The 27,836-nt window shown below is 62.5% G+C and overlaps 2 protein-coding genes across 5 annotated transcripts in view; one reads left to right on the top strand and one right to left on the bottom strand.

Annotated features, from left to right (window-relative positions):
- Positions 1-20,343, bottom strand: part of ESPN (espin) — a 31,544-nt gene extending 11,201 nt beyond the window's left edge. For 3 of the 4 annotated variants that reach the window (XM_079938403.1, XM_079938404.1, XM_079938405.1), the window contains exons 1-7: positions 19,859-20,343; positions 16,612-16,805; positions 6,270-6,456; positions 5,962-6,144; positions 5,682-5,813; positions 3,041-3,242; positions 1,572-1,843 (exon numbers count right to left, since the gene is read on the bottom strand). In XM_079938403.1, coding sequence (XP_079794529.1) covers positions 1,572-1,843; positions 3,041-3,242; positions 5,682-5,813; positions 5,962-6,144; positions 6,270-6,456; positions 16,612-16,805; positions 19,859-20,152 — 1,464 coding nt within the window. In that variant the 5' untranslated portion in view covers positions 20,153-20,343. The remainder of the gene's footprint in view (positions 1-1,571; positions 1,844-3,040; positions 3,243-5,681; positions 5,814-5,961; positions 6,145-6,269; positions 6,457-16,611; positions 16,806-19,858) is intronic. The other variant, XM_079938406.1, reaches the window with a different exon arrangement.
- A 4,184-nt stretch (positions 20,344-24,527) lies between these two features.
- HES2 (hes family bHLH transcription factor 2) lies at positions 24,528-27,671 on the top strand. Its single transcript, XM_079914576.1, has 4 exons — positions 24,528-25,283; positions 25,378-25,473; positions 25,771-25,870; positions 25,957-27,671. Exons 1-4 carry the CDS (start codon positions 25,239-25,241, stop codon positions 26,205-26,207), a joined length of 492 nt encoding a protein of 163 aa, XP_079770702.1. The 5' UTR covers positions 24,528-25,238; the 3' UTR covers positions 26,208-27,671.
- Positions 27,672-27,836: the final 165 nt, after the last annotated feature.

Below are 27,836 nucleotides of genomic sequence, written 5' to 3'. Positions count from 1 at the left end.
CCCCCCACTAAGCCCAGCCCGGGAAGAAAGACAGGAGGCGCAAGGGCCAAAGGCCAAGTCACCTGGCAGGGGCTGTCCCCTGCCCCACCCCCAGTCCGAGCGTCCCCACGGTGGCCCCGGACCCTCCAAGCCCCACCCGGCCGGGCTCACGTTGCAAGGAAACGCGACACCGCGGGATTTGTTTTCTGGGCCAGCCTGCCCCCTCGGCGCCCCCTGCATCCCCGAGGCGCGGACGCCGCGACCCTGCTCCTGCCCGCGGTCCGGAAAAAGCCGGGGAGTGGAGGGGGGCGCGGGGCACACAAAGGGCCCTTGTGGAGCGGCCCAGCGCCTGCCGCCGGGCACGCACACAACGGGAGAGGCACGGCACCTCGCAGTCCTGGTGTTCTGGCTCAGGGGAGGGGCCGCCTGTCCTGTGGCTTGGGGCAGGGCCCACACGCCTGGCCTGCAAAGTCTGCTGGCCCTAGGCCCCCTGCAGGCCTCTCCTGGGCCACCTTCACCTTCTGGAGATGAAAGAGGAACCCACTGAGAGCCTGGTCTGAGGTAGCAAGAAGACCTGCAGTGGAGCTGTGTCCTCCCCTTCCCCCAGCCGGTGGCCCTGCGATGTGGGTCACCTGTGGGAACTATGTACTGAGCTCGGCCCTGGGGCAGCCTGCCTTGGGCTCGAGAGAGAACTACAAGGTCAGGGTTCCCACAGGACCCTAGGGGGGCTCAGGCTGCCCTCCCCTGCGGCCTCAGACCAGCCTCCCTCTGTCCTCTTGACTAGAACCCCAGGGCTTCCTCTGGGCCTCCTTGCCCAGGACTCTCAGAGCTGTGCAGACCAGCCCTCTGCCCCCTCCCCTGCTCCAAAGCCTCGGCCAGGAACCCACAGGCCCTGCATCCGGGCACCCCACACTCAAAGTGCCCGCACCGGATTCGGCCCCTTCTTACAAGCCTGCTTCTCCCAGGGCGCCCATCTCAGGACTGGCTTGTCTACCCACCTGGGAGCTGAAGCCCCAAACTGGGGAGCCAGCCTCCATGTTACCCCCGCGTCCAGCCCCCAATGCTGAGAGGGTGCTGAGCCCTGCGGGTGCCCCCTCCCCTGGCCTCCACCCTCCTCCTAGCCCTCACCTTCACACTGCCTGCATCTCCCACCTGCAGACACTCCCTGGGGACCCTCTCTCCACCTGAGCCCGGAGCTGGGCGCGAGTACGCCTGTGGAGGAGCAGTTTGCACGTGTGCTCTGCCGACTCCATGAGCTCCCTGCCACCTGTGCAAGGGGTGGTGAGGACCCAGCTCCCGGGGAGGCATGGCTATCTGGGTATGTGTTCCTTCCCCCCGCCCTGCCCCCCAAGTCCCCAGAGGGTGCTGGCTTTGTCTTCCTCATCTCTCTGTCCCCAGCGCTCAGCCCTGAGCCGCCATGGGGCTGACCGGAAGCTTTGACTCCTGAAGAGGCCATTGGACCAGGGACCACCTCCCCCCGCCCCCGCCGCCCGCCCTGTACCCAGGAGCCGGGCCACCTGTTGGCCTCTGCTGCCCCCCCATCAGCCCACTCCCGGGGCCGGAGGGCAGGCAGGTTGGGGAGGGTTCACTACCTCCTTCTTGAAGGCCTCGGTCTCCACATGGCGGAGTTTGTTCTTCGTCTGCGTGTAGATGTCAGCTGCTTGTAGCCCCGCGGGGGGCTTGGGAGCTGGGTAGCCTGGCGGGGGTGGGGGCATCTGGGTGCCTGGGGGTGAGAATGGTGGAGGGAAGCTGGGTGGTGGCGGTGGTGCTTTGGGTCTCTCCATCCTGCTCCGGGGCAGGCCCGGCTCTGGGCTCAGCATGTCCATGTAGCTCTGTATGTCTGCAGCTCTCGTGCTGGGAAGCCCTGGGACAGAGGGAAGGCTGGGTTTGGGAGTTTGCAAAGAGGCTGCCCCCAGGCCCAAGACCCCCTCCTGCCCGGAAACAACGTGCCACGGGAGTAGGCAGGCTCCAGGTGCAGCCTGACACGGCCCCACCGTGGGCCCCGCAGGGCCGGGCCCACCTTCGCCCTGGCCCTGCCCACCTGCAGCCCTGCACTCGTTGGGGAAAGGCCTGTGCTCAGGTTTGAGCGGAACTGGCAGGAGGCCGCGGGCTCCAAGACAGGGCTGCGGAGCACAGCCACCTGGAGGGTGGAGGGGTGGCTCCTCGGGGCAGATGTGGCCGGGCAGGCGGTGCGGTACCAACGGCCACACCGCATCTTTGCAGGGGGCCCCAGCAGCTCTGCAGGCCACCACCTGGCGGCGTAAAGCCGGCATCGCAGGTGGACAGACACCTAAGCTCAGGGCGTGGTCAGCATATGTGAGCATGTGTGCCTGGCTTCTGCCTGAGTGTGCATTCGTGTATGTTCCTGAATGTGTGTACGTGCTTCTTTGTACTTATTTTTATTTTTATTTTTTTTGCAGTACGCGGGCCTCTCCCTGCCATGGCCTCTCCCGTTGCGGAGCACAGGCTCCGGACGCGCAGGCTCAGCGGCCATGGCTCACGGGCCCAGCCGCTCCGCGGCACGTGGGATCCTCCCGGACCGGGGCATGAACCCGTGTCCCCTGCATCGGCAGGCGGACTCTCAACCACTGCGCCACCAGGGAAGCCCTTCTTTGTACTTGTGAATGTGTTTGCACTGGTCTGTGGACCTGGGGCACATGAGTGCACACGTGTAGCGTAGGTGTCTGTATGGTTCTGTGCGTGTGGCTGTGCATTCACACCTGTATGCTGTGTGTACACGTGTAGGTGTGCACTCTCGAGTGTGGGTAGGTGTGTGTAGCGTCTGGGGAACATTGTGTGTGCGTGTGAGTGACGACGCTGAACTGCGTGCGGGCTGCTTGCGGCTTTTGTTGGCGGGAGGGTACCTGTGGATGTACAGGCATGTCTGTGATGGACACCCACAAGCGTGAGTGTCACCTGTCCTCCCCAGAACCAGCCCTCCTGGTGACCTGGGCAGCCTCCAGTGTCAGCTGCGGGCAGAGTGGGCTCAGGGATGGTCCTCAGGGCGCAGTGGTCTGGCTCCAGTTGGCTCTCCCTCCCCCCTCTCCCCAGGCCCACTCACCACGTGGGGGGCGCCGGCCCTTGATGCTGGAGTGGCCGGAGGAGCAGGACCCGTAGTTGGACAGGGTGCTGGCCGGCGAGCTGAGGTCAAAGTTTGGTGGCTGGACCGACGTGGTGGTGTTGGGTGAGGACATGCCCGAGTCAGGCTGCTTGGTCTCCAGGTCAGCGGATGGATCCCGTGACAGCACACGGTGCTCCACGCTCTGAGCGGGAGAGGGGGCTGTGAGGGCAACCCCGCTCCAAAGACCAGCGCACCCTGGCCCAGGGTCCTGCTCGGGCACACCCTCGCTGTGTGACCTCGGTCAAGCCACTTCCCTCTCTGGGCTCCCTTCCCCATCATCTCTCAGGTTCTTCCCAGGCTAAGATTCAAACCCACCCCCGCAGTGGCAGGACCACGGATTCCTGGAAAACTCCCAGCCCTGGCTGGTCTCTGCTCAGGGGGGTTGAGAGGCTCTGCTCAGAAGAGAGGGAGGACGCTGGGCTGGACCCCAAGCGAGGGCGGCCACGGCACCAGCCTTACTCCTTTCTCATCAATGGGCAGAGGGCCAGGCTCCAGCGTGGCGAGGAGGCACCGGCGCTGCTGCAGCGGGTGGGAGCATTTGCAGTAGCTGGGGATAGGGGAGGGGTGCACGGCACCTCCAACGTGCAGGAAAGACTGAACTCCCGACCTGGCCAGCAACCACCCTGTCTCTCCTTGCCGGACTGGGACGAATCCCAACATGAGCCTAGCCCCTGTCTCCTGATGGGGTCTTTGGGGAAAGGACGGGGCCTGGGGTGGCCCAGCTGAGCTGGGGGGTCAACCTGAGCTCAGCCATCCCCCACCACTGCCTCTCCCCTGCCCACAGGCCTGACCCTCCCTCCAGGGAGCGGGCTGGGGTGGGGGCCCTGCTTACGTTGCCCATGCTGGCCCTGCTGCCGGCAAGGCTGCGGCTCGCTTGCTGGCTGCCTCCGGCCCAGGCCAGCTCCTCCCTGCCTGAGAACTGTCACAGGTCCCCCGGGAACGGGAGGCCGGCCTGGCACCAGGTAACGGCTGGTAAGCGGCCATGCTCATTGGCCCCGTAATTAGGGGCTCTGCGGGAGTGTTTGCCTTTTCTGGGCCAGTATCCTCCATGGCTTGAACCGTCACTGCCGCAGCTGGGCCCGCCTTGTGAGGGGGCCAGGTCCTCCACACTCCACCCAGTTCGGGGGGGCCAGGCCCTGCTGCCTTAACCCCTGAGACAAGGGGAGCCATAGGAGCTGGGCTTGGGGAGGGCAGCCTGAACATGCTCTTTGCTTGGCTGGCTGAGGTGGGTACTTGCCCAGCCCTGACAAAGGTTAGGGGCAAAGGCTTTGCAACCTGGGGGGACGGCTTCAAATTTCATCTCCTCCACTTACGAGCTACATGACCTTTCCATCACTTGTCCTCTCTGTCTGTACCTGAGTTTCTTCATCTGTAGGTGGGTATAACAGCACTGCCTGCCCCATTATGTTATAACAAAGATTTTAGAAGTTAGTGAAGTACCAGGGCGTGGTAGCCAGTAAACGCCATATGTGTCAGCTGTTAGTACTAATTCGCTGTGAAGATGAACTGAGATTACATCGTAAAGCACTAGGCAGGGTAGGGTACCTTACCGGGGTCAGAATTCAAGGAGTGGTGCTTGTTTGCTCATTGCCTGAAGCTAAAGCCTCCATCAGGGGGCGCCAGAGGGCGCTGGGGCTCTGTGGACCACTACTTTCTCCGGATGGCCCTTTCTGGGGGGAGTTCTTCCTTGGGGCCGGATGCCATCTCTGACCCCTGGGCCTTGCTGTGCTCTGGAGTCCCCAGAACCAGGGTGCCCCCATATGCTCGACGACAGGGCAGACAATGCTCTGGGCAGGGGGTCATCGGCCTTCTCTCCTCCAGCCTCATTCCGCAGCCCCTCTCGTGGCCAGGCTGCCCCCCTTCTGAAGATGCCTGTGAAGCCAGCCCTCTTTCCTCCCTCCTGCGCCAAAGCAGACGTTGCACCAGAGGAGCCAGAGCCCAGGACTGGGAGCCACCCACATCTGTGCTCAAGTCCCAGTGGGTTCCTTCGTGGCTTTGTAACCATAATAAAATAATCTGAAAACACTAACACAGGTTTTCAATTATGAAGTAGCCACGCAGTGAGCAAACATACAGAGTAGTGGTGAAGAGCGGTAGCTCCAGGCCCGGACACCAGGGCTCCACCATTTAATGATTGGGTGATTGGGTCTCCCCAAGACTCAGTTTACTCACCTGTGAAATGGGGCTACGAGCACTCCCTACCTCAGAGTGTGGTGGTGAGAGTTAAAGGAGCTAGTTAATACCTGTGGGCAGGTGAATGCACTTTACTGTTCCCACTGGTGTGTAAGTGTCGTTGTTTCTCCGAGCCTTGGTTCTCATCAGGACGAGGCTGGTCCTCCTTCCCTCGATATTTCTGCCCGCACACCCTCACTCCCCAATGGTCAGTGGTTCTGGCCTGAGAGGTCACGTGGGGTAGTGGTCTAGGGCACTTACTCCTGTGACCCCGGGCAAGGGGCCTCACTTCCCTGAACCGCAGCTTCCTCCGTGGTAAAAAGGGTAACAACACCTACCCCTGCGGGGAGGTGGGGGCAAGCTGTGGGGGGAAATGCAGTAACGCGGGGGAGCAGAGCCCGGGGCGTACCAGGTTCTCCACGGTGCGCAGGTAGCGGGTGCAGTGGCTGTGGCCGTTGTAGTCCGCGAGGTCGGCGGCCGTGTACCCGTCTCGGTCGCGGACGTCCAGCTCCGCGCCGTTCACTACCAGGATCTGGCAGCACTGCAGGGGCGCGCAGTGAGGACCCCCGGCCGACAGCCGGGACCCCGGCGCTTGGGCAGCGCTGTGCTGAGAGCGCGGCGCCAGCAGAGGGCGCCCGCCCCTCCCGCGCTCGCCCGGCCTCCCGGCCACGCCCCCGGCCCGCCCTCACCTCCAGCTCCCCGTTCTCGGCGGCGTCATGCAGCGGGGTCCCGCCCCACAGGTCGGCCGAGATCTCGCCGCCGTGCAGCAGGAGCCAGCTGAGCACTTTGGCGTGACCGCGGCTCGCCGCGAAATGCATGGCCGTGGCGCCGTCCTTGTCCTGCTCCGACAGGCTTACGTCGGTGCAGCTCACCTGGGGGGGAGGGGACGGAGCACAGAGGGGCGGGGGCTGGGCGCCAGGCCCCTCTTGGCCCCGCCCCCATCCCGTACAGGCCCCGCCTCTCCCAGGCCCCAACCCCGACCTGTCCCCGAGCTCACCAGCCACACGATGACCGGGCTGTGGCCCATCTGCGCCGCGGCGTGCAGAGGGGTCATGCCGTCGTGGGCGCTCAGGTGCGGGTCCGCGCCGCACTCCTGCACCAGGTACTGCGTCACCTCCAGGTGGCCCTCCTGGCACGCCAGGTACAGGGGCGTGGCACCGTTCTTGGTTTGGGCATTCACTCCCCTGCGGAAGACGCAGCACCCACCGCGGGCTCTCAGTGCCCGTCCCCCTCCAAAGCTTTCTTCACCCCTCACCCGCTTCCGGGGAGGTCTGGAGGGCTGGGAGGGTGGGTTGGAGAAAAACCTAGTGGCTGGACCCGGCTGCCCAACTCCCTCTGGACTCAGTCTTGTGCCAGCCTCCCTGGGTGTGGGGGAGGCCCTCTGGCTTGCTCCCCACCTCCCCCCGGCAGCCTTCTTTCTGCACTGCACATTTGACTGAGCTAGTCTCTGCCCTCAGTAAATAGCCCACCTTTTTACCAAGGTCTACAGGGATGCGGTGACCTGGCCTCCCCCTACCTTTTCAGCCACACTGACCCACAGTCAGTGTGCGTCCTCACACCTGCTGTCGGACCTCTGTACCTTTGATCATGTCCCCCCTCTGTCTGGAATGCCCTTCCCGTCTCTCTTGAAGACTCGGTACAGATCCCTCCTTCATGAGGCCTGCCCTGATTTCTCCAGCAGAACAGGCCTTTCCCACCTCTGTGCCTCATACTCTGCCCTGGGCTCACTCCATGGGCCACCTGTCATGCTCGATCATAACTTATTTTGGCCTCTGCCACCCCCAGAAGACTGAATTCCCAGAAGGCAGAGTGGTAGTGTCACCAGGTAAAACACAAGATGCCCAGTTACGATCTGAATTTCAGATAAACAACAAATAATTTTCTAGTGTAAGTCTACCCCCAATGTGGCACGGGATGTGCATACACTAAACCGTTATTCGTTGTTTATCTGAAATTAAAATTCAGTGGAATATTCTGGTTGTGGTTGTCATCAGCCTGGCAACACGACGGGTGCCGCCGGCCACTGAGCACCTCCCCTGCGTTACGACACTAGCACGCAGGTCCTCACTGCATGTCCTAACTTAGGTCCTACTGTCATCCCTATTTTGCAGTGGGACAATTGAGGCCCAGGGGCTGTGACTTGCCAAAGGTCACACGGCTGGTAAGTGGCACCGGAGCACAATCCGTCTGTGTGATGCAGGCCCGGACGCACAGCAGGTACGAAGGGATGGAGGAGAGGGATTGGGGGAAGGGCCATCCCATGTCTTCACTCCCTCAGCCTTCCCTCGGGCCTAGCTTGCAGCTGTCACTGCCCCCCATCCCTGCTCCCCAGCTCCCACAGAAGGGTCCTAACTGGGGAATCAGTCCCATGAAGTGGAGTGCTGCTGGGAAATAGGGAAGCTGTCCCTGCCACTGGCTCAGCCTCAGTTTTTCTGACTTCACAATGTGTGTGGATGCCAGGGTGCAGTTACCAGATCTAGACACTAGGTGGAGCCACAATCTAGGCCCAGGCAGAGGAGCTCGCAGCGGGTCTGGGACACAGAGGGTGCGGGGTAGGGAGTCGGAGCTGAGTCCCTCTGGGCTGGATCAGCCCTCTGGGCCCCAGGAAGCGCAGTTCTTCGTCCGACTTCATATCCTCCCACCCACCCGCCTCTCCCATCTATTTGCTCACGACCTCGATCACACGCTCCACCCCCACCACCCATGCCCTCCCTCCCTCATCTAAGTGTCAGCCGCGTGTAGGTAACGTGGGCACCAGGCCACCCACTCCTCCATCTGCCCCCTCACCCACCCTCTTGTCAGCCACCCACGACTCGGCCCCTCGCTCTGACACACCCCTCGGACCCTCCCGTCTGACCTCTCCCTGTCCCTAAAACCCCATCCCTTTCCACTTGCCTGACCCCTGACCCCTGACCCCAGGAGGCTTGCAGCGCCCACCAGGCACGCAGCCCCAGCTCTCTTCGTCCTCCTGACGTGGGAACAGCCCCTCCTCAGTCACAGAGCTGCCACTTCGGGGCTGACACCGAGTCTGGGACGGTGCCCGGCTGCCTGCCAATACCCCACCCGTGTCGGGGGCGCAGTGGTGCGCCGAGCACAGCGCACAGGGGCAGACAGCGTCGCGCCCACACGCCGCACCTCAGGAACGCGCTGGCTCTCGGCCACCGGCCTCCACGCCCCGGTGCCAGCACTGCCCCGCTCCCACTTTCACAAGCTGGTGCGTCAGGAACGGCCCGTTTAATATTTCATGACCGACACTCGATGGCCTGAATTATTCACCCCGTAACCAAGGCGCAGCGAGTGCTGGGGTCCTGGGGCTTGGAGACTGGAGGGGCCACCGCCCAGGGCCCACCGGGCTGTCTCGGGGGAGGCCTGAGGCAGTGTACGCAGCTCAGGGCGCCGGATCTGCCGGCAGCCCTGTTCTCCCAGTCCACCCCGCCTGGCTGGGATCCATGACCCACGGGTGCCCAGCCAGCCTGAGGAGGTCTCAGAAGGTCTGATAAGCTGGCACAGAGCAGGAGCCGGGCAGGAGGGGGAAGCTGTGCTCACAGCCTCCTGCCAGGCCCCTGGCTGACAACCCCAGCTGGCGTCCCTGGTACGGAGGGAGCGCTCAGTAACCCATACGGGAGTCACAGCCGCCAGCCTGGGAGACCCCAGAATACGGGGCAGATTTGCTGATGAGCCGGGGTGGGAAAGGGGGTCCTGGTCTTGTTCCTTTCTTCTGTGTCGACCTGGAGGCAAGAAGAATGGGCACCCTCATACGCACTGGGGTAAACTCTAAAAATATGGAGGAGGGACTTCCTTGGCGGTCCAGGGGTTAAGACTCCATGCTTCCAATGCAGGGAGTGCAGGTTCAATCCCTGGTTGGGGAACTAAGATCCCATATGCTGTGCAGCGTGGCCAAAAGATAAAAAACATATATATATACACACAGGAACAAAGTAAATTAATGAATTTCGTCCTTTTTTTTCTTTTTTTTTGGCAGCGCTTGTGGGATCCTAGTTCCCTGACCAGGGATCGAACCCGGGCCCCGGCTGTGAAAGCGCCAAGTCCTAACCACTGGACCGCCAGGCAATTCCCAACACTAGTCTTTAAATTAATGAATTTAGATGGAGAGAGAGTGAATTTATATAGTAGTAGAGATGACGATGACGGATAACAGTGACAGTGGGCACCATCTACTGAACAAACTGCTCTGTGCCAAGCACTGGGATGCGCGAAGTACACATGGTCTCTATCTACTCCTCCTAAAGACCGTACCCGGTAGGTGTCAGAATCGTTCCCCTTTTACAGATGAGGAAACTGAGGCACAGAGGGCTAGGATCCCTTGAGAGGCAGAGGGGGACCCAGTGTGAGAAGGACCTGGCGTGTGTGCCACCCACAAGTGGTGTCTCGCCTCCCATCTCTGTTCACAAAGCCGTCCACGCGTGGGGATAATGATCGTTGCTGAGACACGCTTGCAGAGCCCTCAGCAAGGCCTGGCGCCGTCGCTGTATTTTAGGATCCCTCCTCCCTGTGCCTCTGTGGGAGCACTGCTGACCTGGGGTGTCCAGGCCCCGACAAGCATGGGTCAGGCCGGGCAGCATTTCTGCTGCGGAGTCGCTGCCTAGAGCAGAGGGATGGGGTCTCGGGAGACCTCTGGCCTCAGGACCCGCCCGGCTCCAACCCATCGAGTTCTAGCCATAGTGACGCCATGGGTGACCGGTCCAGCCCCAGCCCCTACTCTTGGCCCTGGCCTCCACCCACCACCCCAACTCTGTGGCTCACTGTGCAGGGCCCCGGGGCGTTCTCTAGCACCCCCCCCCAGCCTCAGTTTCCACATATGGCCAATGGGCATCACAGCTGTTGCCTCTCCAAGCCTCTTGTGAGAGACAGAAGAGGAATCTTTGAAAATTGCAAGGTTCCTCCCAGGGAAAGCAGGGCTTGGCTTCCTGGTACCGCTGCCACAGCCTGACCCGCCAGCCCCCTCACACCATCACCTCCACACTACCGGCCTCGAGACTGACGTGGCCACGCCCTAAAAGGCGCCCCTCACCCCACCGAACACCTGCTCCTCTTGGCTACGGACAAGCACACACCAGGCCTTCTCAGCCTCCCTGGATGGGCCCTCGACCCTTGCCCAATCTCCAAATGTTGGGGTGCCCCAGGACCTCCTTTCTAAACACACTCTGCCCCTGGTGAGGTCATCTACTTCCCAGGGGTATAGGTCACCTGCCCCAGTGCCGCTCCCCCCAGCTTGGACCTGGAGCACCTGCGGCCCCTGCACCAGCGCGCAGCTCACTCAGCCATCTATGCATTGAGCAGCTTCTTGAATTTCACCTGCCTTTTTTTTTTTAAATTAAAAAAACTTTTTGGGGCTTCCCTGGTGGCGCAGTGGTTGAGAGTCCGCCTACCGATGCAGGGGACACGGGTTCATGTCCCAGTTCGGGAAGATCCCACATGCCGCGGAGCGGCTGGGCCCGTGAGCCATGGCCGCTGAGCCTGTGCGTCCAGAGCCTGTGCTCCGCAACGGGAGAGGCCACAACAGTGAGAGGCCCGCGTACCACAAAAAACAAAAAAACTTTTTGACCATGCCACCCAGCTTTCGGGGTCTTAGTTCCCCGACCAGGGATCAACCTGCACCCTTGGCAGTGAAAGCAAGGCGTCCTAACCACTGGACCGCCAGGGAATTTCCCCTTTACCTGCCTTTACATGGAGCAAATCTCTCCACACTCTCCCTCAAACCACCTTCCCCCCTTACTGTCCCCATTTCAGTGAAGGACACGAGGCCACCTTCCCCTGAGTCTTTGGCAACACTGGACCCTTGAGTTTTTACAAGTCTGCGTCTCCCTAGCAACCATCACATAATGATACTTTTCTTCCTCTTGGGAACAAAGATGATATGGACAAACTGTAACTATTAAGCAAGTCACCCTGATGACACAAAAGAAACATGGAATGCTTGTAAAGGTTTGATAGAAATCTCCGTCCAAGATTGCTGCCACCTTACTGTGACCGTTGCCACTAGGAACAAGGACTGACCTGCCCACAGAAGCAGACTCCGGTCAAAGAACAGCATTTCCAGTGGCCCTCCCCACTGGCAATCATTTCTGCCCCAAGGGAGGTCTGCTAGGGGATGATCTCCACAAGGATTAGATCTGGCTGTGAGGTGAGTCCGCCCTGAACAAAGACTCGGAGCCTTTGGCGTTTCTACCTCCCTTATCCTCTAATCACGCCTCCTGACTTATTTGAAATGAACCCAAATGAGGCCTGGCCCAGTGAAGCAATGCAGCCCTGATTTGAGGAAGATTCTAGAACAGCCAGCTTTACACCCAATCCATCAGCCAGCCTGGACTATCCCCAGAAGCCTTCACTCTGGTCTGCAATTCTCCCAGCCTTCCAGGCCCTCCTGGCTCGCGATGAGGCCAAGCGGGACCCCCCCTCAGGCCTCTGCCCCGGCCAGTTCCACCTGCAACGCTCCCAGGCCAGGTCTTGGCATGGCTGGTCCTCTCCCATTCAGCTCTCGCCTCCTCAGTGGGGCCTTCCTGGACCCCCTCAATTTAAAGAAACCCCCCAACCACTTCCTACGAATACCCCGTTTCACTTCCTAGCACTTGTCCCCTTTGAATTGCCTTGGCACTTTTTTCATGCATTCCAGGGACACACATCACGAGGCTGCCACACGCCAGGGCGGGGCAGAGCTTGAACACAGTGGAGACCTGCCCACTCAAGCTTGGTTCCACCAGGGCTGCCGGACACACCCCGACACACTGGAAAATAAGCAAGAACGTCTCTGCGTGCACACGTGCCCTTGACCTGGCTCCTTCTTTGCCCCTGGGAGCCCCCCAAGTTGTCTCCATGAAGTCGTGAGGACTCACTACATCCCTAACGCTAGCGGGGCTGGGCACTTAGGGTACATGTGGATGCTAATCGTTGACTGGATAAATGTGGGAGTGAGCGAGACGGGCAGCCAGGCCCGGAGCTCTGTGATGCCTCCTCGCACGTGGCCTCAGCTGGTCCGTTTGCCAGGCGGGCCCTGGGAGGCCCAGAAGGGAGTTCTCTCTGAGGTCACGGGCAGTGAGCTGCTTGCAGGGCCGGACAAGACCCAGGAATCCCAGACTCCTCAGTCCTTCAGTGAGTATTTACTGAGTATCAGGCACTGGGCATACAGGATGTGGAAGAAGAGATGTTCTCATTGCCCGGGGAGACGGACGGTAAGAGGATGTGCTGAGATGCACAGAAAGTAATGCCAGGTAACGAGGAGGGTGCGGTGTGGGGGAGAGGAGGCGGGAGAGGAAGCCTGGGAGGGAGGGCGTGTGTCTTCTGGGGCAGGTGCTGATCTGAAGGAGGCCTGGGGCCGGCCTTACTGAGAAGCGGGAGACGGAGCAAAGCCTTGAAGGGGAGGAGGGAGCGGCTGTGGGCTCTCTGGGGAAGAGAGTGAGGCAGTGGGACTGGCCTGTGCAAAGGCCAAAGGTCGGAGGGCAGGAGCAACAGGAAGCCCAGGAGGTAGCAATAGAGGAGGTGGAGGTCAGGTACGGGGGTGCCAGAGCGAGGAGGGCCTCTGGGCTGCTGTGAGGAAGCAGCTTTCCCTGTCCGTGAGAGAGAAGCCTGTGGCCGGTCTGGGGATCTGACTTGTGGTCTCCAAGGTGGGCACAGCCAGACAGGAAGCAGGCAGGGGGAGGGCAGAGAGGCCAGCTGGGGCCCCAGTGACATGACAGGCTTGGACCAGGAGTCACCGGGGGAGGTGAAGGCTGTCCCCACTGAGAGGGGCTTCTCATGACTCCACCAGGCCCCTCCTTTCTCAGAGCCTCCACCTGGGTTAGGGTCCCCAGTGTGCCAGTGTGGCTCCCCCCAGGCCCCGCTGCCCAGAACACCAACAAGTGCCCGGCAGGGAAGGGCAGCCCCAGGCCCAGGCCTTCTAAGGGGGAGCTGAGCCATAGGCCTGGGGCTCCCTAATAGGTGAGCAGCTAAGGTTTCCTGTTCAAGGCAGGGGCTGCCTGAACCCTTCCAGCTGGACAGGACCCCAGGAGGAGCCAGGCTCCATGAAGCTTGGCAGTAAGGAAGGGAAAGGGGGCCACCCAGGTGAACTTGAAAAGGCCCTCAGAGGTGAGCGCCTGGCCCAGGAATGGGAGACAGACCCAGAGAGGAGGTGCAGTTTGGCCAAGGCCACACAGGGAGCTGGTGGGACCCCGGGTGGTCAGTTAGCCTCTCGGAGACACCATTTCTGTATCTGCAGCACCGTGAGGCAGGGACATTTGTCTGTTTGGTTCACCGATGTATCCCTGACACTTGGAATATTGCCTGGCCCAGAACAGGTGCTCAAGAAACATTAGTTAGATGAGTCAATCTGTAAAATGGGCTGATTACAGAGCTACTGCCTAGTAGCAGGTGAGGCTCAGACTACTGCTTGGTGTCAGACCCCTAGGAGGCATTCAGCAGGTGGGAGCTGGTCCGAAACCTTTGCGCAGACTGGTTTTCCAGCTCTCTATGACTGGTAGACCACGGTGGGCCCTGCCCCCAGCCCTCCCAGCCTCAGTGCTCAGGCCTAAGGGTCCCAGCTGAGCCCAGGGCTCCCCTCTGCTTACTGAGGCCCCCAGCAAGCACATGGTCGAGGCGTGAGATAGTTCCTGGGCCCCAGGACCCTGCTGGCAGGATGGTCAGGAGCTCTGAGGGCTACCTGCTCCTGTCCCTTCTGAGCCCCAAATGGGGACGTGGACTCGTGGCTCTGCTCCACCGGCCACTAGTGCCCCTGGCCAGGAGGGCTGACCCTCCTGACTCTACCTCCCTCAGACCCAGGGCCTGAAACAGCCCCAGCCCAGCTCCTGCCAGCCCCGTGTTTCTAGCTGAAGGACTCTTTTCCCCAGGGGGCTCAGAGGGAGGGTCCCATGGGGCAGCAGCCCCGAGGTCACGGTGGCAATTCCTCTGCCTCTGGGAAGACTTGCCCAGTGGACTGGGAGAGACTGGAGGAGGGGTGAGTGGGTACAGGCCGTTCCTGCAGTCCTTTCTAATTCCCCAAGGTGCCGCCCAGCATCAGCTGGGCCCTCCCCCGAGGCCGCCCAGCCCTCCTGCGCCTCTGCAGCTTGTCATGGCCGTGGCTCATGGCTGCCCACAGCCTCCCGGGCAGGATCGGGTTTCCCACCGGTAGGAGCTCTCCCTCCATCACCTGCCGCCAGGGAGAGCTGAGCCCTTGTGAATAATTCACAGTGTTTCACAGCAGGCCAGGGAGGCTCAGGAGAGCAGGGCAACGGAGGCCTCTACAGCTAGGCTGCCTGGGTCCCCTGACTGCACCCTGTGGCCTGGGGCAGCCTGCACCTGTGCCCCTCCCCAGCTCCCAGCCCTGGGGTCCCCCGCCTTGGAGGGCATGAGTCTCTACTTCCGAGTTAGGGTGTGGGCACTGGCCCCCAAAGCCCCCCGCCAGCAGGCCCTACCTCAATGCCCAGCACCCCCTCCTGCCTGAGCCCAGCCTGGCAATCACACAAAAGTGCCTCCTTATCAGCCAGGTCACGCGTCGTCACTGTGGGAATGGAGCCCCAGGCCTCTGTCCGCTTCCCTGAGATTCATGGGGGGCTGGTGGCCACAGAGCTGGTGCCAGGGCCCAATCACGGCCAGCACCACAGCCTGGCCTGGGAGCACCAGGGTCCCCCGGGCCCTGAGCCTTCGAGGGTGTCCCCAGCACAGCCAGAGGCTTCCTAAGGCTGGAACCCCAGCCCATGGAGGCTCATCGTAGGCCCCAGACTTCTCAGGGAGGAGGGGCTCAGGGGCCAGGCTGGGGCTTCACCCCTGCCCCCCACCAGCACTTCCCGGGGCGGGGCAGAGCCCCCTCAGTTCACACCATTGGAGCTAAGTTGGCATGGCCACCAGCCTGACTTCCTGGGGCCCATCATGCGTGATGCGGGAGGCCGGCGGGTGCGAGAGGAGGCTGCCTCTCTCCTCTTAGGGCCCCAGTGTCCTCCGTGATAAGTGATAAGTGAGGGGGTGGTGTCAGAACCACCTGGGTGGGGGGTGGGGACATGCACGGGGCAGCGCCCCAGCCCCTACCTGGGGAGCCTATGTCGAGTCTGCGACCAGACCCCCAGGGTGCTGCTGGCTGCAGGCTGGGAGCCTGCACTCGAGGGTGTTTGGGGCCTCCTCCTTGAAATCCCACTGATTTGGGTGTGACCCAGACCTTAGCTCGTCCAGGAGCAGAGGGTTCACGCCAGAGTGGTGCCCAGTGGCCTCTGGCAGGGATGGCTGTGAGGAGACCCCCGGCTGGTCTTGCACGAATCAAACCAGGGAACCCCTTGCTTAGCAAGAATGAGCCAGGCTCCGCCGTCCTGGTCCCGGCCTGGGGGCTTTGAGCTGCTCTGGATCCACACCGGCATGCCTGCACCCAAGGGGCTGCCGGACGCAGCCACCCTGCCAGCGGGCCACGGGGCCAGGCTGGCCTCCTGCTGCTCCCTGGTGCCCAGTGGCCGGGCAGGCACCCTTAGGAGTGGAGCCAGGGGTAAGGACAGACCCTCCCGCCCTGTGACTGCTCTCCTCCTGAGGCTGGGTCCTCTGTCACCACTTATTTCCCAGGTACCCCCTTGAACTGACGAAGGTCACCAGGCAGAGCCCCAGGGCCACTGATGTCCCACTCCCTCAGACAGGGTCTGGGTGGCTTTCCCCCAGGACCCCTGCCTCCCTCTGGGTGCACCTGGCTCCCTCCCTCCCCCAGGACCCCGTCCCCACGACTCCCGTGCTCTTCAGTGAACCCCATTCTTCTGCACACCCCATCCCACCCTGGGGCGTGCCCAGCCCGCTGCTCAGCTGCGTTCTCAGACCAGCCGCTCTCCTCGCGAGGGCCGGGGAGGTTCGGGAGCCCCATCCCCCTGGCGAGTGGGAATGAGCTGACCGGCCACAGGAGAGGACAAGCTGCCCTCTGACAGGCGGGGGCTGAGGGCCCAGGAGTCTCCCATCACTGCTGGGTAACTGACGTGGCTCCCCCTCCTTCTTGACTGGGGGTCGAGGAGACGCTCTTCACCCCTACGTCCCACTTAGGACAGTCTTGCAGATTAGCACAGGTCAGAGCCGGAGAGCCGCCTGCTGCAGGCTGGAAGCACCCTGGAGACGCACAAGGGGTCGGCGTGCACAGCCGCTGCGGCTCGAGTGCAGCTCGTACCGGGGGAGTGTCTGCTTGCAGGGCTCTGGGGCCTGTGTCTGCCCACCAGGAGGGGAGAACTTTCAGCTTCGGTGGGAGCTGTCTCTGGCCAGGCCCCTGGCCACGGGGATGGCCCAGAAGCGCTAATTCCCCCGGCGTGCTGGAGGGGCAGGGCCGACTACAGGCACCCCCCAGAGCCCTGGCCCGCCCCACCCAGAGGCCCCCTGAAGCGGAGGGTCCTTACTCAGGGTGGTGGCCGACGAGGAGCCTCAGGGAGGGGAAGTCTCCTTTGGCGGCGGCGTAGTGAAGAGGCAGGGCGCCTGTGTCTGTGGCCACGGTGGGGTCCCCACCGCCGTGACGCAGCAGCCAGTTCACCACCTCGGGGTGGCCGAAGCGGGCAGCCAGGTGCAGGACTGTGGCACCAGAGTTGTCTCTGTCCTGTGGGAGGAGAGCCCGTTAGTCCTAAGGCCTGGCCCTGCCCCCACCCCCCGCTCGGACCGCGTCCTGCATCCCACCAGCCACTGGGGCAGTTCTGTCCTCAGGCACCTGACTGGCCCTCTTTGAAGCTCAGTCCATAGCGGCAGCACGATGCCATCCATGCTGGGCTTTCTGAGGCCCGCAGGGCACGCTGTCATCGCCCCAGCAGGAGCACCTGCCTGTCACCCAGGTGCTCAGGGGACACCTGAGGGAGCCGCTGGGCCAGGAAGAGTGGGCTGTTGGGCCCTGCTGTCAGGGGTCGGGGGAGCAGCCCCTGCGCCCAACCCCTGCCTGCTCCCTCTCTTCGTCCCCAGGTCTCACAAGGGGAGAGGCCTCCGGGTTGACGCATGTCCAACGACCCAACCTCAGTGCAGAGAACTGCCCCATCACCAGCGGACTCCCTGCTCCCAGCCCCCTGCCCCGAACAGCCCCCTGTCCTTGCCGCTGGCTACTGGTGGGCAGTGCCGGGGCAGTCAGCCAGTGGTGGTACGTGTGGGATAGAGGCAGCCCCTGCGAAGGGCTCGGGCAAGACCCCTCCCAGGCACCCCAAAGGGGCTGATGGTTTAGGCCCAGGAGTGTTGAATGCGTCTTCCGTGAACATCCAGGTGTGCGTGTCTCTTGCGGGAGGGGGTTGGCAAACGCTGCTTATGTGACCTGCAGGCCAAGACGGACAGACACCCAGAAGGCTGGACTCAGAGGCTGGGAGTTTGGGACAGTGGGCACCGGTTCTAGAACAGAATGAGCTCCCAGCACTAAGCAGGTGGGGGGACGGAGAGGTGGGCAGGGAGCTGGGCAGGGGCTCGGGGAAGGGGGTGGGGCAGCCGTGGACCTCCGCCCCCACCCCGAGAGAGGGCATTTGGGAACAGGTGTGGCCGAGGCAGGGGGTGCTGGAGAGACCCTGAGCTTAAGGAAGGTGAATCTCAGTAGCATGAGAACCTCTGAAGCTCCTCTAAGAAATGCAGGGAAAAGAGGGGACAGAGGGAACAGGGCCCAGGGGCACGACGGGGAGGTCACAGTTAGGGGCTACGGGGTGGGGGGCAAACAGACCGGCTGTTGGGCAAGAAGAGAGGCAGGGAGGAAGGGGGGGCAGAGAAAACAGTCCAGAGGAAGCGGAGGACGATGCTGAGACTCCTCTGTGTGTGGAATGCCTGGGGAAAACCAGAGACAGGTGCAGTCTGTCCTCCTGAGCCCAGGGGAAAAGGCTGGCTAGGGGTGACCCAGACAGGCCCATAGTGAAGTATGCCCTGCGCCCCAGCTCTTGAGAAAGGCCCTCACTTCCCACTGGCCTTGGGGATTGTGGGTCTGAGGCTCCAGGGGGTCCTGATGGCTCTGGGCCTCTGGGTGAGGGTGGCAGTAAGGAGAGAATCACAGGCCTCTGACCTGTCTCCAAGCTCCAACAGCTACGTAGGCCCCAGGAGCCTCACGTGCTATGGCCCGTACCCTAAAGCTGCTTATCTCCCTGAGCTGAGCAGGGCCCCGGATCTAGGTCATCCTCCCCCTACACACACACTTCGCCCCCAGCACCCAAGCCGCTGGGGCAAGAGGGTGGGAGACTTGATAAGCCGGGCACAAGGCCGCCTGCTCCTTGTGCTGGGGAGGCTTCTGGCCAAGGTCGGACACCGGGATCGGGAAGGCATGCCACCTCCCAAAAGAGTGGGCAGGGACCATGTGCCAGGAACTCCTGATAACAGAGCTAGCCCAGAGATAAGGGGCCAGGCCATCTCCCAGGAAGGGTGGGATGGGAGGCCTGGCCATCCTGAGGCCAGGAGGTGGGGGGATGGGGTCTGGGCACTGCCAGGACACAGCCAGCCAGCTCAGAGTCGGCCCTGCTTCCTCTCCTTCTGTATCCAGTTAACACAGTGGTCCTTGTAAGTGGGAAATCAGTTCTGTTCCTCCCTCCACTGGCTTTGCCCTACAACCACAGTATCGGGCAAATTCCTAACGCCAGCCTATGAGACCCTCTGGGACCCGGCCCTGCGGTTTTCTCCCTCCCTCACCCCGCTGCAAACATGCTCGCCTCCCTGCCGTCCCTGCTACAGGACAAGATGCGTCCCCCTCAGGGCTTTGTACTCCCTGCTCCTTGGGCTTGGAGTTCTCTGGTCATCACCTGGCCACTTCCCTCCCATCAGCCGAGACTCCCTTCAGAGGTCACTCCACGGAGGGGCCTTCCCTGGCCACCTTGCCCACGCAGCTCCCGTCGCTCCCCACCACGTGGCCTAGCAGTACCTGGCGTTACCTGGTTTACTTTCTAGCCTGTGTGCTTGCTGTTCACCGCCCCCGTGGACTGGCGGCTCCCGGAGATCAGGGGCGCACCTGAATCCCCGGGCCTGGAACCTGCTGGATGCTCTGCGTCCAGCAGGATTCAGCAGGAGAGCTCCACGTGAGGGCCTGAGCTGCCTTCTCCAGATCAGGAGAGGCCAGGTTGGCTAACACCAGCCTGGTGGCCATTGACTGAGACCCACTGGGGTCTCAGGGCAGGAAGACTCGGGCTGGGCTGAAGCAGCTGGGAGGCCAGAAGGTGCCGATGTCCTGGGATCAGCTCAGGTCCTTGGGAGGCCCCCCCCATTACCAGCCTCCACCCTCCCCTCGCCTTAGGGGCACACGCACCTCAGCCTGGGGTGGGCTGTAGGATTTTGTGCAAACCGCCCCCACCCCACCCCGGCCCCCTGCCACTTCCCAGACCTGATCCTGGAGGACATGGGCTTCTGACTCCAGGCCCTTTGTCCCCCTCCCCTGCCCACTCTCCAGGACTCCCTGGATCACTGTGTTTCCCCCACCCCCCAGTTGAGCCCCATTCCATTCTGGTTTCCTATCACCCAGATGCTCTTCTAGGCAGTGACCAGGGCTTGCCAGGGCATCTGCCCGGGTACTCTCAACCCGGGGAGCCCACCCCGCCCCAAGCCCTCTGGAGGGAGCTCCCAAGCCCACCCCCCTTAAGACCCGAGGGCTCCAGACCAGAACTCTCTCCTGGGGAGAAAGCCCCCCCGGGTGCCCCGTGCGCGGCGCGGACTCACCTGCACTCTGCAGCCGCCCTGAGAGAGCAGCCACATCAGGCAGCTGAGGTGGCCGGTGGCGGCGGCGTCGTGGGCCGGCGTGGCGCCGTTGCGCGCGCTGGCCGCTGCGGGCAGACCGGCCTCCTCCACCAGGAAGCGCAGACAATGCAGCTTGCCGGCGCGGGCCGCGTGGTGCACTGGCAACGCGTCCAGCGGGTCGCGCAGCGAGGGCCCCAGCAGGCGGGCGGCGTGCAGGGACCTCAGCACGTCCAGGTCGCCCTGGCGCGCCGCCTGAAGCGTCCGCTCCAGGGCCATGGTGCCGCCCGCGGCGCCGCGACCCGGGGCTCAGCGCGGCTCCCGGGGCGCCATGCGTCTGTCCTCGGGCACCGGGAGAGCCCGCGGCGCGACCGTCGGGGCCTGCGAGTGGGGAGGCGGAGCGGCTGCCGGCCCGGCCTCGGCCCCGCGCTGCCTCGCCCGCTCCGCTCCGCCTCCGCCGCGCTCTGGGGCTGGGGGCCCCCGCGGCGCCCAGCCTAAGCCTCGGGCCCGCCCCCCGCGCCGCCTCCGCCCGGCCCCGCCCGCCGCGGTCCGAGTCCCCCGCCCGCCCGCCAGCCGCAGCAGCGCCGAGGGCCGGACTCCGGTGACAGAGGCGGTGCGCCCAGGGACTTCTCTCCATATTTACCTCCGGTCGAAAAGCAGACCCCGGGACTTCCCTTGCTCGTACAGTGGTCAAGAATCGGCGCTCCCAATGCGTGGGGCGCGGGTTCGATCCCTACTCGGAGAAATAAGATCCCACAGGCCGCGCCGTGCAGCCAAAATATTAAAAAAAAAAAGCAGACCCCGGTGATCAGAGCCGTCCATGCGCTGGCGGGCAGAGCCCCCAGACGAACTGATTCATCCACTCAGTGCCAGTTCCTAGGCGCTGGGGGACACGAGCCAGCAAACGATGACCGCAGTTCCAGAGAGTGACAAGTGTGATCAGAGCAGGAAAACGGGGACTTAGTAAGTTGTAGGGGCTACGTGGGCAGTCGGGGAAAGGGGAGCTGCGGTGGGCTGGGCTTTATTCAAAGGTGCGTACGTAGGCGCATTCCAGGCGTGCGAGACTTCAAGGGCAAAGGCCGTGCGCTAGGAACAGGCCTAACAAGTCCCTCAGGGGCTCTGGGGCTCTGGGTCTATGCCCTGGCAGGTGGCCATGGGTGCTGGGCGCTCAGCCCTCCTCGGTCCCTCCAGACCCCCAAGAACTGCCCACGTATCCTCCCCGAGGCAGGGAGGGAGAGAAGGGGAAAAGGACAGTAATGCCTGGTGGGCTCCGGTTTCCGGATCTAGAGACCCTGGCCTCAGAGAGCACCCAGAGCTGCCGCTGGCTGTCTGTCTGAGGTGGGGGAGTCAATCGTGAGCTCGAGGGCCCGGGGCTGCCAAATGGAGAGAGACGGGAAAGCAAGGGCTGGGGGGCAATGGGGAGGTGCGCCAGAGCAGCTGCCCGGAGAGCAGGGCCAGGACCCCTCCCCAAGGGGACAGGATGGCCCTGGGAGGGCAGCGGGCCAGAAGAGCACACGTGCGCCAAACCACCCTGCCTGCTTGGCCGGAAGCCCTTCGTGGGAGCTGGAGGGAGGCACAGCAGGCTGGACAGGAGGAAGTACTGCTAGAAGATAGGAGCTGTGTAGCTGTGGGAGCACAGTCAGCACATCGGCAACTTTGAAACATCCTGTGCCCTTCCTCCCCGCCCTCCCCGTCACCCCCCACCTCCCCACTGAAGCCCCGTGAGGGCTGTGCACTGGGCTATTTCACCCAGCAGGTAGCAGGACAGGCACAGGATGGTGCTGGAAATGCCTTAGAGGGAAGAGGCTTCCGGGAACAGTGGGAATCCAAGTCCCTGGGACCAACACCAGGTGGCGCCACGTGCAATGGGCTCCTGTGCTCCATGGCACCCGCCTAAACTGGAGCCTCTGGGCCTGAGTGGCCAGGTGGGTTTCCAGCCACTTTCACCATGCCAGACCTGCCTCACTCTCCCATGGGACCTATGACGGCTGGGGTCTGGGACCCCTACCCAAGGCGACAAGGGGAGGGAGGCGTCTTATCCTGTCAGCCTCAGTGCTTCGACTGGCTCTTGGTGCCTGCCACAGCCGCCCTCCTCTAGCCCACCGAGCGCAGCTGTACCCTGAGGCCTGCGAGTGGCAGGGGTGCTTTGATGACAAAGAGCTAAACGGCTTATCTTGAGGGCCCCTCCCTTGTGCTTCCTCCATGGAAAAAAAAAAAAAAATCCCTGCACTCCCATGTTGGCTCCCCTGGTCCTGGACACCCTCGACTGTCACATGGTTTTGTCATTTTGGGGTCCAGATGAGGGTGACGTGCTGCTGCTGTGGCACTGGGCAAGGCAGGAGAGACAACCTGAGCCGCTCCCGCTGCTGACAGAGACATCTCCATAAAAGGCACGCGTGAGCACTCATCCTTGCTGACCATCTTGTCAGACTCCTTTCTGAGGATGCCAAAGTCAGGCTGAGATCCAGGCCTTCTGTGTCCTTTCTGGGCTGCACTGGGTCCACGGGGTCCTGCTCAGCATCTCTAGCGAACCCACGCCAGCAAGAACATATTTTTGGAAGCCCTACTGCTTACCAGGCACCATGCCAGGTTTCACCTGCATATTTAACCCCATAGGGATGCTATGAGAGAGGTACAACACTATACCCATTTTACAGCTGGGGAAACTGAGGCACAGGGAGTTTTTTTTTTTTAATTTGTTTGTTTGGTTTTGTTTATGGTTTCCTTTGCTGTGCAAAAGCTTTTAAGTTTAATCAGATCCCATTTGTTTATTTTTTGTTTTTATTTTCATTACTCTAGGAGGTGCATCAAAAAAATCTTGCTGTGCTTTATGTCAGAGGGTGTTCTGCTGATGCTTTCCTCTAAGAGTTTTATAGTATCCAGTCTTACATTTAGGGCTTTAATCCATTTTGAGCTTATCTTTGTGTATGGTGTTAGAGAATGTTCTAATTTCATTCTTTTACATTGTTTGTTTGGTTTGGTTTTTTAACGTATCTTGTCCACAGTGGCACAAATAGAAAGGGGCAAAGCTCAGGGGCTGACACTCACAGAGGCTGACCCTGCTGTGCCCTTCTTCCCTCTGCACCTGAAGTTCCCCTTTCCCAGAGCACCCACAATGTCTCCCACACTCCAGATGTCAGTTGAGGGGCTCCCTCCCCCACCAGGAGGCTTCCTCTCATTCTTCTGCTGGGATCAGGCCATCTGCCCACCTGTTGTGTGGAAAACACCTGTTCAGACCTCTCCCCCCACCCAAGAGCAGGCACCCAGGTGGAGTGTGTCCCCACTGTACCCTAAGTGGTTCCAGCTTCCCTAAAACCTGCACACCCATACCCTGTCCACTTGGTTGTCTTACCTAAGTTCCCCTGGTTATAAATGACTTCTTCCTCCAGGTAACCAGAATCCTTTGGTTGAAGGGAACAGCAATAGGAGAAGACAGGAGAGACTTAAAATCTGGGGTAACTGAAAATGGAGTCTGCTTCCCCACCCTCCAGGCTTCAAACCGTGGTCCACAGGCATGGAGGGGGATGTTCTAGAAAGAACGTTCCTCCCCAGGAGCTAGTTTCAGGGCATCTCAGCAAGGATGCAGATGTTGGTGCAGGGGGGCCTGTCGGCACAGAGCTGAGTGAGCCAGTGTGTGTGGCCAGGGGTGGCATGTGGGGCATCAGTTAAGGATCCATGAAGTCCTTTTCTTGAGCCCCTAAAGAATAATTAATGAGGTAATTCTATGGTGGTCCAGTGGTTAGGACTCCGCGCTTTCACTGCCAAGTACATGGGCTCAGTCCCTAGTCGGGGAACTAAGATCGCAAGCCAGGCCGTGTGGCCAAAAGAGAGAGAGAGAGAGAGAGAGAGAGGACATTTAATAACCTTGGAGGAGGCCGGCCCATAGGTACCCTGAGCTCAACGATTCAATTTGAGGAGACAGTGGCTCAGGCATGCCCAGGCTCTGCTCCGCTAGATGTGTTGACTTAGTCTCATAGTTAGGACTGTTAGGGGGATAATGGAAAGGAGGGCCGAAAGGCGCTTGACATACAGCATGTGCTCCATAAGTGGTGGCCAGTCAGGTACGGGTGGCGTGAGCTCCCACTCGCCCGGATGCTCCGGGCTCCTTCCTGATGGGCGCGCTGGTCTTCTCAAGCCCTGCTTGGGGAGCACGCGGCCGAGGGGACTTAGGCGGAGCGTCGAAGGTGGCGCGCGGAGATGGGGTTTGCGCGGCGGAGGGGAGGGGCCCCGTCCAGCACCCAGGACAGCGCCGGTAGGCTCCGCCCTGTGGTTCCTCCTCCCGGCCTGGCTAGGTGGGTCCAGCCCGCCATCCGCCCGCGGGTCGGCCCGGCAGTCCGCCAGCCGGTTGACGGAGGGCAGTTCCGAGCAGATGGGCGGGGGACGCCCAGCCAGTTTGCGGCAGCACCAGCTACGCGGCGAGGAGGCGGGCCCGGACGGAGGAGATGGGCAGCAAAGAGCTGGCGCCCAGGACTGCCCCGCCCCGCCCGTCACGTGAGCTCCGCCGGTCCTGTAGGTGGGAGCCCGGAGCTGGAGCCAGTGAAATGAAAATGAGTTCCGGGCGCTCCTGGGTTGCCTCGTTTTCTCTGGGCCTCAGTTTCCCCGTTCAAAACCGAGGACAGGGGAACCAGGTGGTCCCTAACTCGGTGAGGGCCGGAGAATTCTATGCAGCCACCGGGGCCCTAGTTCTGCCTGGCCAGTTTCCAGTCGTTAGAGCTGGAGCAAGTTGAGGTCTCTTTCCGGGCCTCAGTCTCCCCTTACAGCCCCGCAGAACAACTGGTGGGCCGAGTCCCTCCCCATAGTAGAAACCCGAGTGGTAGCTCCGTGAGGCCCGGGACTTGGGGCTCCTGCCGCCGCTGGGTAACCTGCCCAAGCCCAGGGCGGGGCTCAGAGGAGGCGCTGATCCCGAATGAGGGAAGAAGGGCGGCGTTGGACAAGAAGGGACAAGGGCCTGGCGCCACCCGCTCGCCTCCTGCCCGAGGGTCAGGGCAGCGAGGGCTTCGATGGCGCCCACACACACACCCCTGCAGGTGCTCTGGGAGGAGGGCGCCCCGGGATCGCAGCAGATGGGACTCGAAGGCCTGGAGCGGGAACTCGGAGCCTCCGCCGTGCCCCCTTCCGCCCCAACCCCGCGCAGGAACAAAGGCGGAAGTGGGACCCACAGGCGGACTGGCTCCGCGGGGCGGGACGGGGCGGAGCGGGCGCGCTGCCTCCTTAAAGCCGGGCTGCGGGCGTGGCGCGCGCTCCACTGGCGTCTGCTGCGGCCGCGCACCACACCTCTCTGCGGGCCTCGGTCTGCGCTCGGTGTCTGGGCGGGCACAAGCCTCCCACGCGCGGGCCCGGCAGCGGCGCCGCTTTCCCGCCGAGCATGGGGCTGCCTCGGAGGGCAGGGGACCCGGCGGAGCTGCGCAAGGTAGGAGCCGGGGCCTGGCGGCAGGGCGCAGAGCGGCGGGGGCGGGGGCCTGGACGGCGACCCTTGTAACCGCGGACTTCGCGCCCGCCTGCAGAGCCTGAAGCCACTGCTGGAGAAGCGCCGCCGCGCGCGCATCAACGAGAGCCTGAGCCAGCTCAAGGGCCTCATCCTGTCGCTGCTGGGCAGGGAGGTGAGTGCCGGGGCGCTCGGTTACAGGCCGGGCGCACTGGGGCTGGGGGTAGGGGGCTCCCGGGGCGCGGGGCGAGGAGGCCTGGCGGGCCGAGATGCCCTTGCCGGAGAAGCCGACGAGGGGACAACGCGCGGCGCCCGAGGCTGAGCCCGGGTAGGACAGGCTCGGCGGAGCCGACCCACCGCGGGCTACGGCAGGCCCGGCACCAGCTCCTGGGAGCGCGGTACTCACGGCAGCCTGCCGGAGCTCTGTCTTGTTTGTCCCTTTCTCTGTCCCTCTCCTTCTGGCCGGGCGCAGAGCTCCCACTTCTCGAAGCTGGAGAAAGCGGACATCCTGGAAATGACCGTGCGCTTCCTGCAGGAGCTGCCTGCGTCCTCCTGCCCGACGGCAGCGCCCAGTGAGTGACCCTGCCCCGCCCCGGCCCGGCTCCGCGCCCCGCGCCCCTCACTCCACCCCGCGCCTCATGCCTTTCTCCGTCCGCAGCGCCCTCCGACAGCTACCGCGAGGGCTACCGAGCCTGCCTGGCGCGCCTGGCCCGCGTGCTACACACCCGCCGTGTCCTGGAGCCCGCCGTGAGCGCTCGCCTGCTGGAGCACTTGCGCCGGAGGGCGGCCAGCGCCACCCCCGACGGCGGGCGCGCGGGGAACTCCTGCGGCCCGCCCGCGCCCTCCCCGCCGCCCGCGCCCTTGCCACCTGCGCCTCCTCGGGATCCAGGCCTCTGGCGGCCCTGGTAGTCCCCTGGCCGGCCCACGGGACCCTGCTGACAGCGTGGGACCAGGAATGCTGGACAGACTGAGGAAGCGCTTGGTGGCGGCTTTCCTTCCCACCACGGGGGACCAGCCTGGTACCTACAACCTGGCCAGACCCGGATGTTTGTGAGCTGTGTGGCAGACTGACCTCCATGGAGGCTCAGGAAATAAGAGGAGAGGCCCACTCTCAGTCCCAACTTGGGGTGTCTGGGCTAGAGGTGAAGGGGCAGGTGGCTGCAGGGAGAAGAAAAAGCCTCCCACCCCAGTTGGTGGAAGGGTTCTAGAGCTGGGCCAGCCACTGCTGCCTGGGCAGCCCACACACCTGCCCCAGTGCTGGCACCAACCCAAGGGCTGGGCCAGGAGCTCACCTGAGCCAGGTGCAGCAGTCTGCTCTGACTGGTCACCACCCTCCCAGCCCTGCTTGAACCTGCCTTCTCGCCAGCTCAGCTTGCTAACCTCTGGGCACACAGCAGCAATGGCCTGAGGGGCTTTGAAGGCTGGGGAGCCATGACCTCCATTCCTGGGCTCCCTGCCTAAAGCTTCCAATTATAGGGACAGGATGCAGCTGGGGCTCTGTGTCCCTGGGGGTGGGGACTTCTTTAGGTAGTCTTGGGGAGGATTTATTTCCCCAAGCATTAAGTTAACACCTGTGTACCACACACCAGGCCAGGTGGTCTTGGGGTGTGAAGAAGGGGTGGGACAAGAATGAGGGTACCCTGTGGCCTTAAGGAAGCTTGCCACCTTGAAGGGCCCAGGTCCAGCACAGAGCTGGTGTGCCAGTGTGAGGTGAGCAGGTCCCATGTCCTGGAGCAGCAGAAATTCAAGGGGTGACACAGCAGGTTAAGGAACAGGAATCCGCCTTTCTCATTTTCTCTTTTGAACTGCTCTCTGCTACTGTCAGGACAGATAACTGGAAGCAACTTGTTCTTAAGACTTTCCTTTCCTCCCCATGGAAGCCAGAGAGCCTTCAAAGGTCCAGGGGTGGTGGTGGGGTGCTGTGGAGCCCAGGAGAAGGCCGGAGCATCTGTGGCCCACTCTCAGTCGTGTTCCCAGCATCTCGTGGGGATTCGCTGAGCATTTGTGGGAGGTTGCGAGTCCTCCCCCCGGTCTCCGGTCCAACAGCCTGTGCACTAGGACCAGGGCACTAGGATCAAGAAGATAGAGCTGATGGGGGGGGGGGTCACTAAATTGAGCTATGCCTTATAAACCCATGATGACCATGGCACTGATTCTGGTGGCAGGATGTGGGGAAGCGGTGGGCATTACTGAAGAAGTCAATGTGAAGACAGCAGGTGAGCCCCCAGCAAGGTGGGCTGTCCTACCGCCTGTCTGGGCCCAGCTGGCTGGACTGTAAGCTCCTGCGGGGCAGGGCTGGGGCTGAGTGTACCGCTCTGTCCCCAAGGAACTCGGCACGTGGTGGGTCCTCAATAAACATGGTGAGCCAACGAAAGGGTGATGTGACGGGCCCACACTCTACTGAACCCTGACAGACTGGCTGTTGCCTCAACTCCTATCCCCCGAGCCCTAATATCACTTTGAAAAGCTGCCACACCAGAGCATGAGCTCCCCGGGACAAATGTGGGGAAGGGTGTGGAGAGTAGGGAGGGCAGTTCC

The sequence above is a fragment of the Stenella coeruleoalba genome, assembly GCF_951394435.1.
Source record: "Stenella coeruleoalba genome assembly, chromosome: 1".
In the NCBI taxonomy this organism is placed as follows: Eukaryota; Metazoa; Chordata; class Mammalia; order Artiodactyla; family Delphinidae; genus Stenella; species Stenella coeruleoalba.
This window is presented reverse-complemented; position numbering and strand designations above follow the sequence as displayed.

Excerpts from the sequence above, each read along its gene's own strand:
- HES2 (XM_079914576.1), top strand. The coding sequence starts at position 25,239 with ATGGGGCTGCCTCGGAGGGCAGGGGACCCGGCGGAGCTGCGCAAG. Across the intron at positions 25,284-25,377 it reads ACCCGGCGGAGCTGCGCAAG|AGCCTGAAGCCACTGCTGGA; the intron begins GTAGGAGCCGGG and ends GCCCGCCTGCAG. Across the intron at positions 25,871-25,956 it reads CTGCCCGACGGCAGCGCCCA|CGCCCTCCGACAGCTACCGC; the intron begins GTGAGTGACCCT and ends CTCCGTCCGCAG.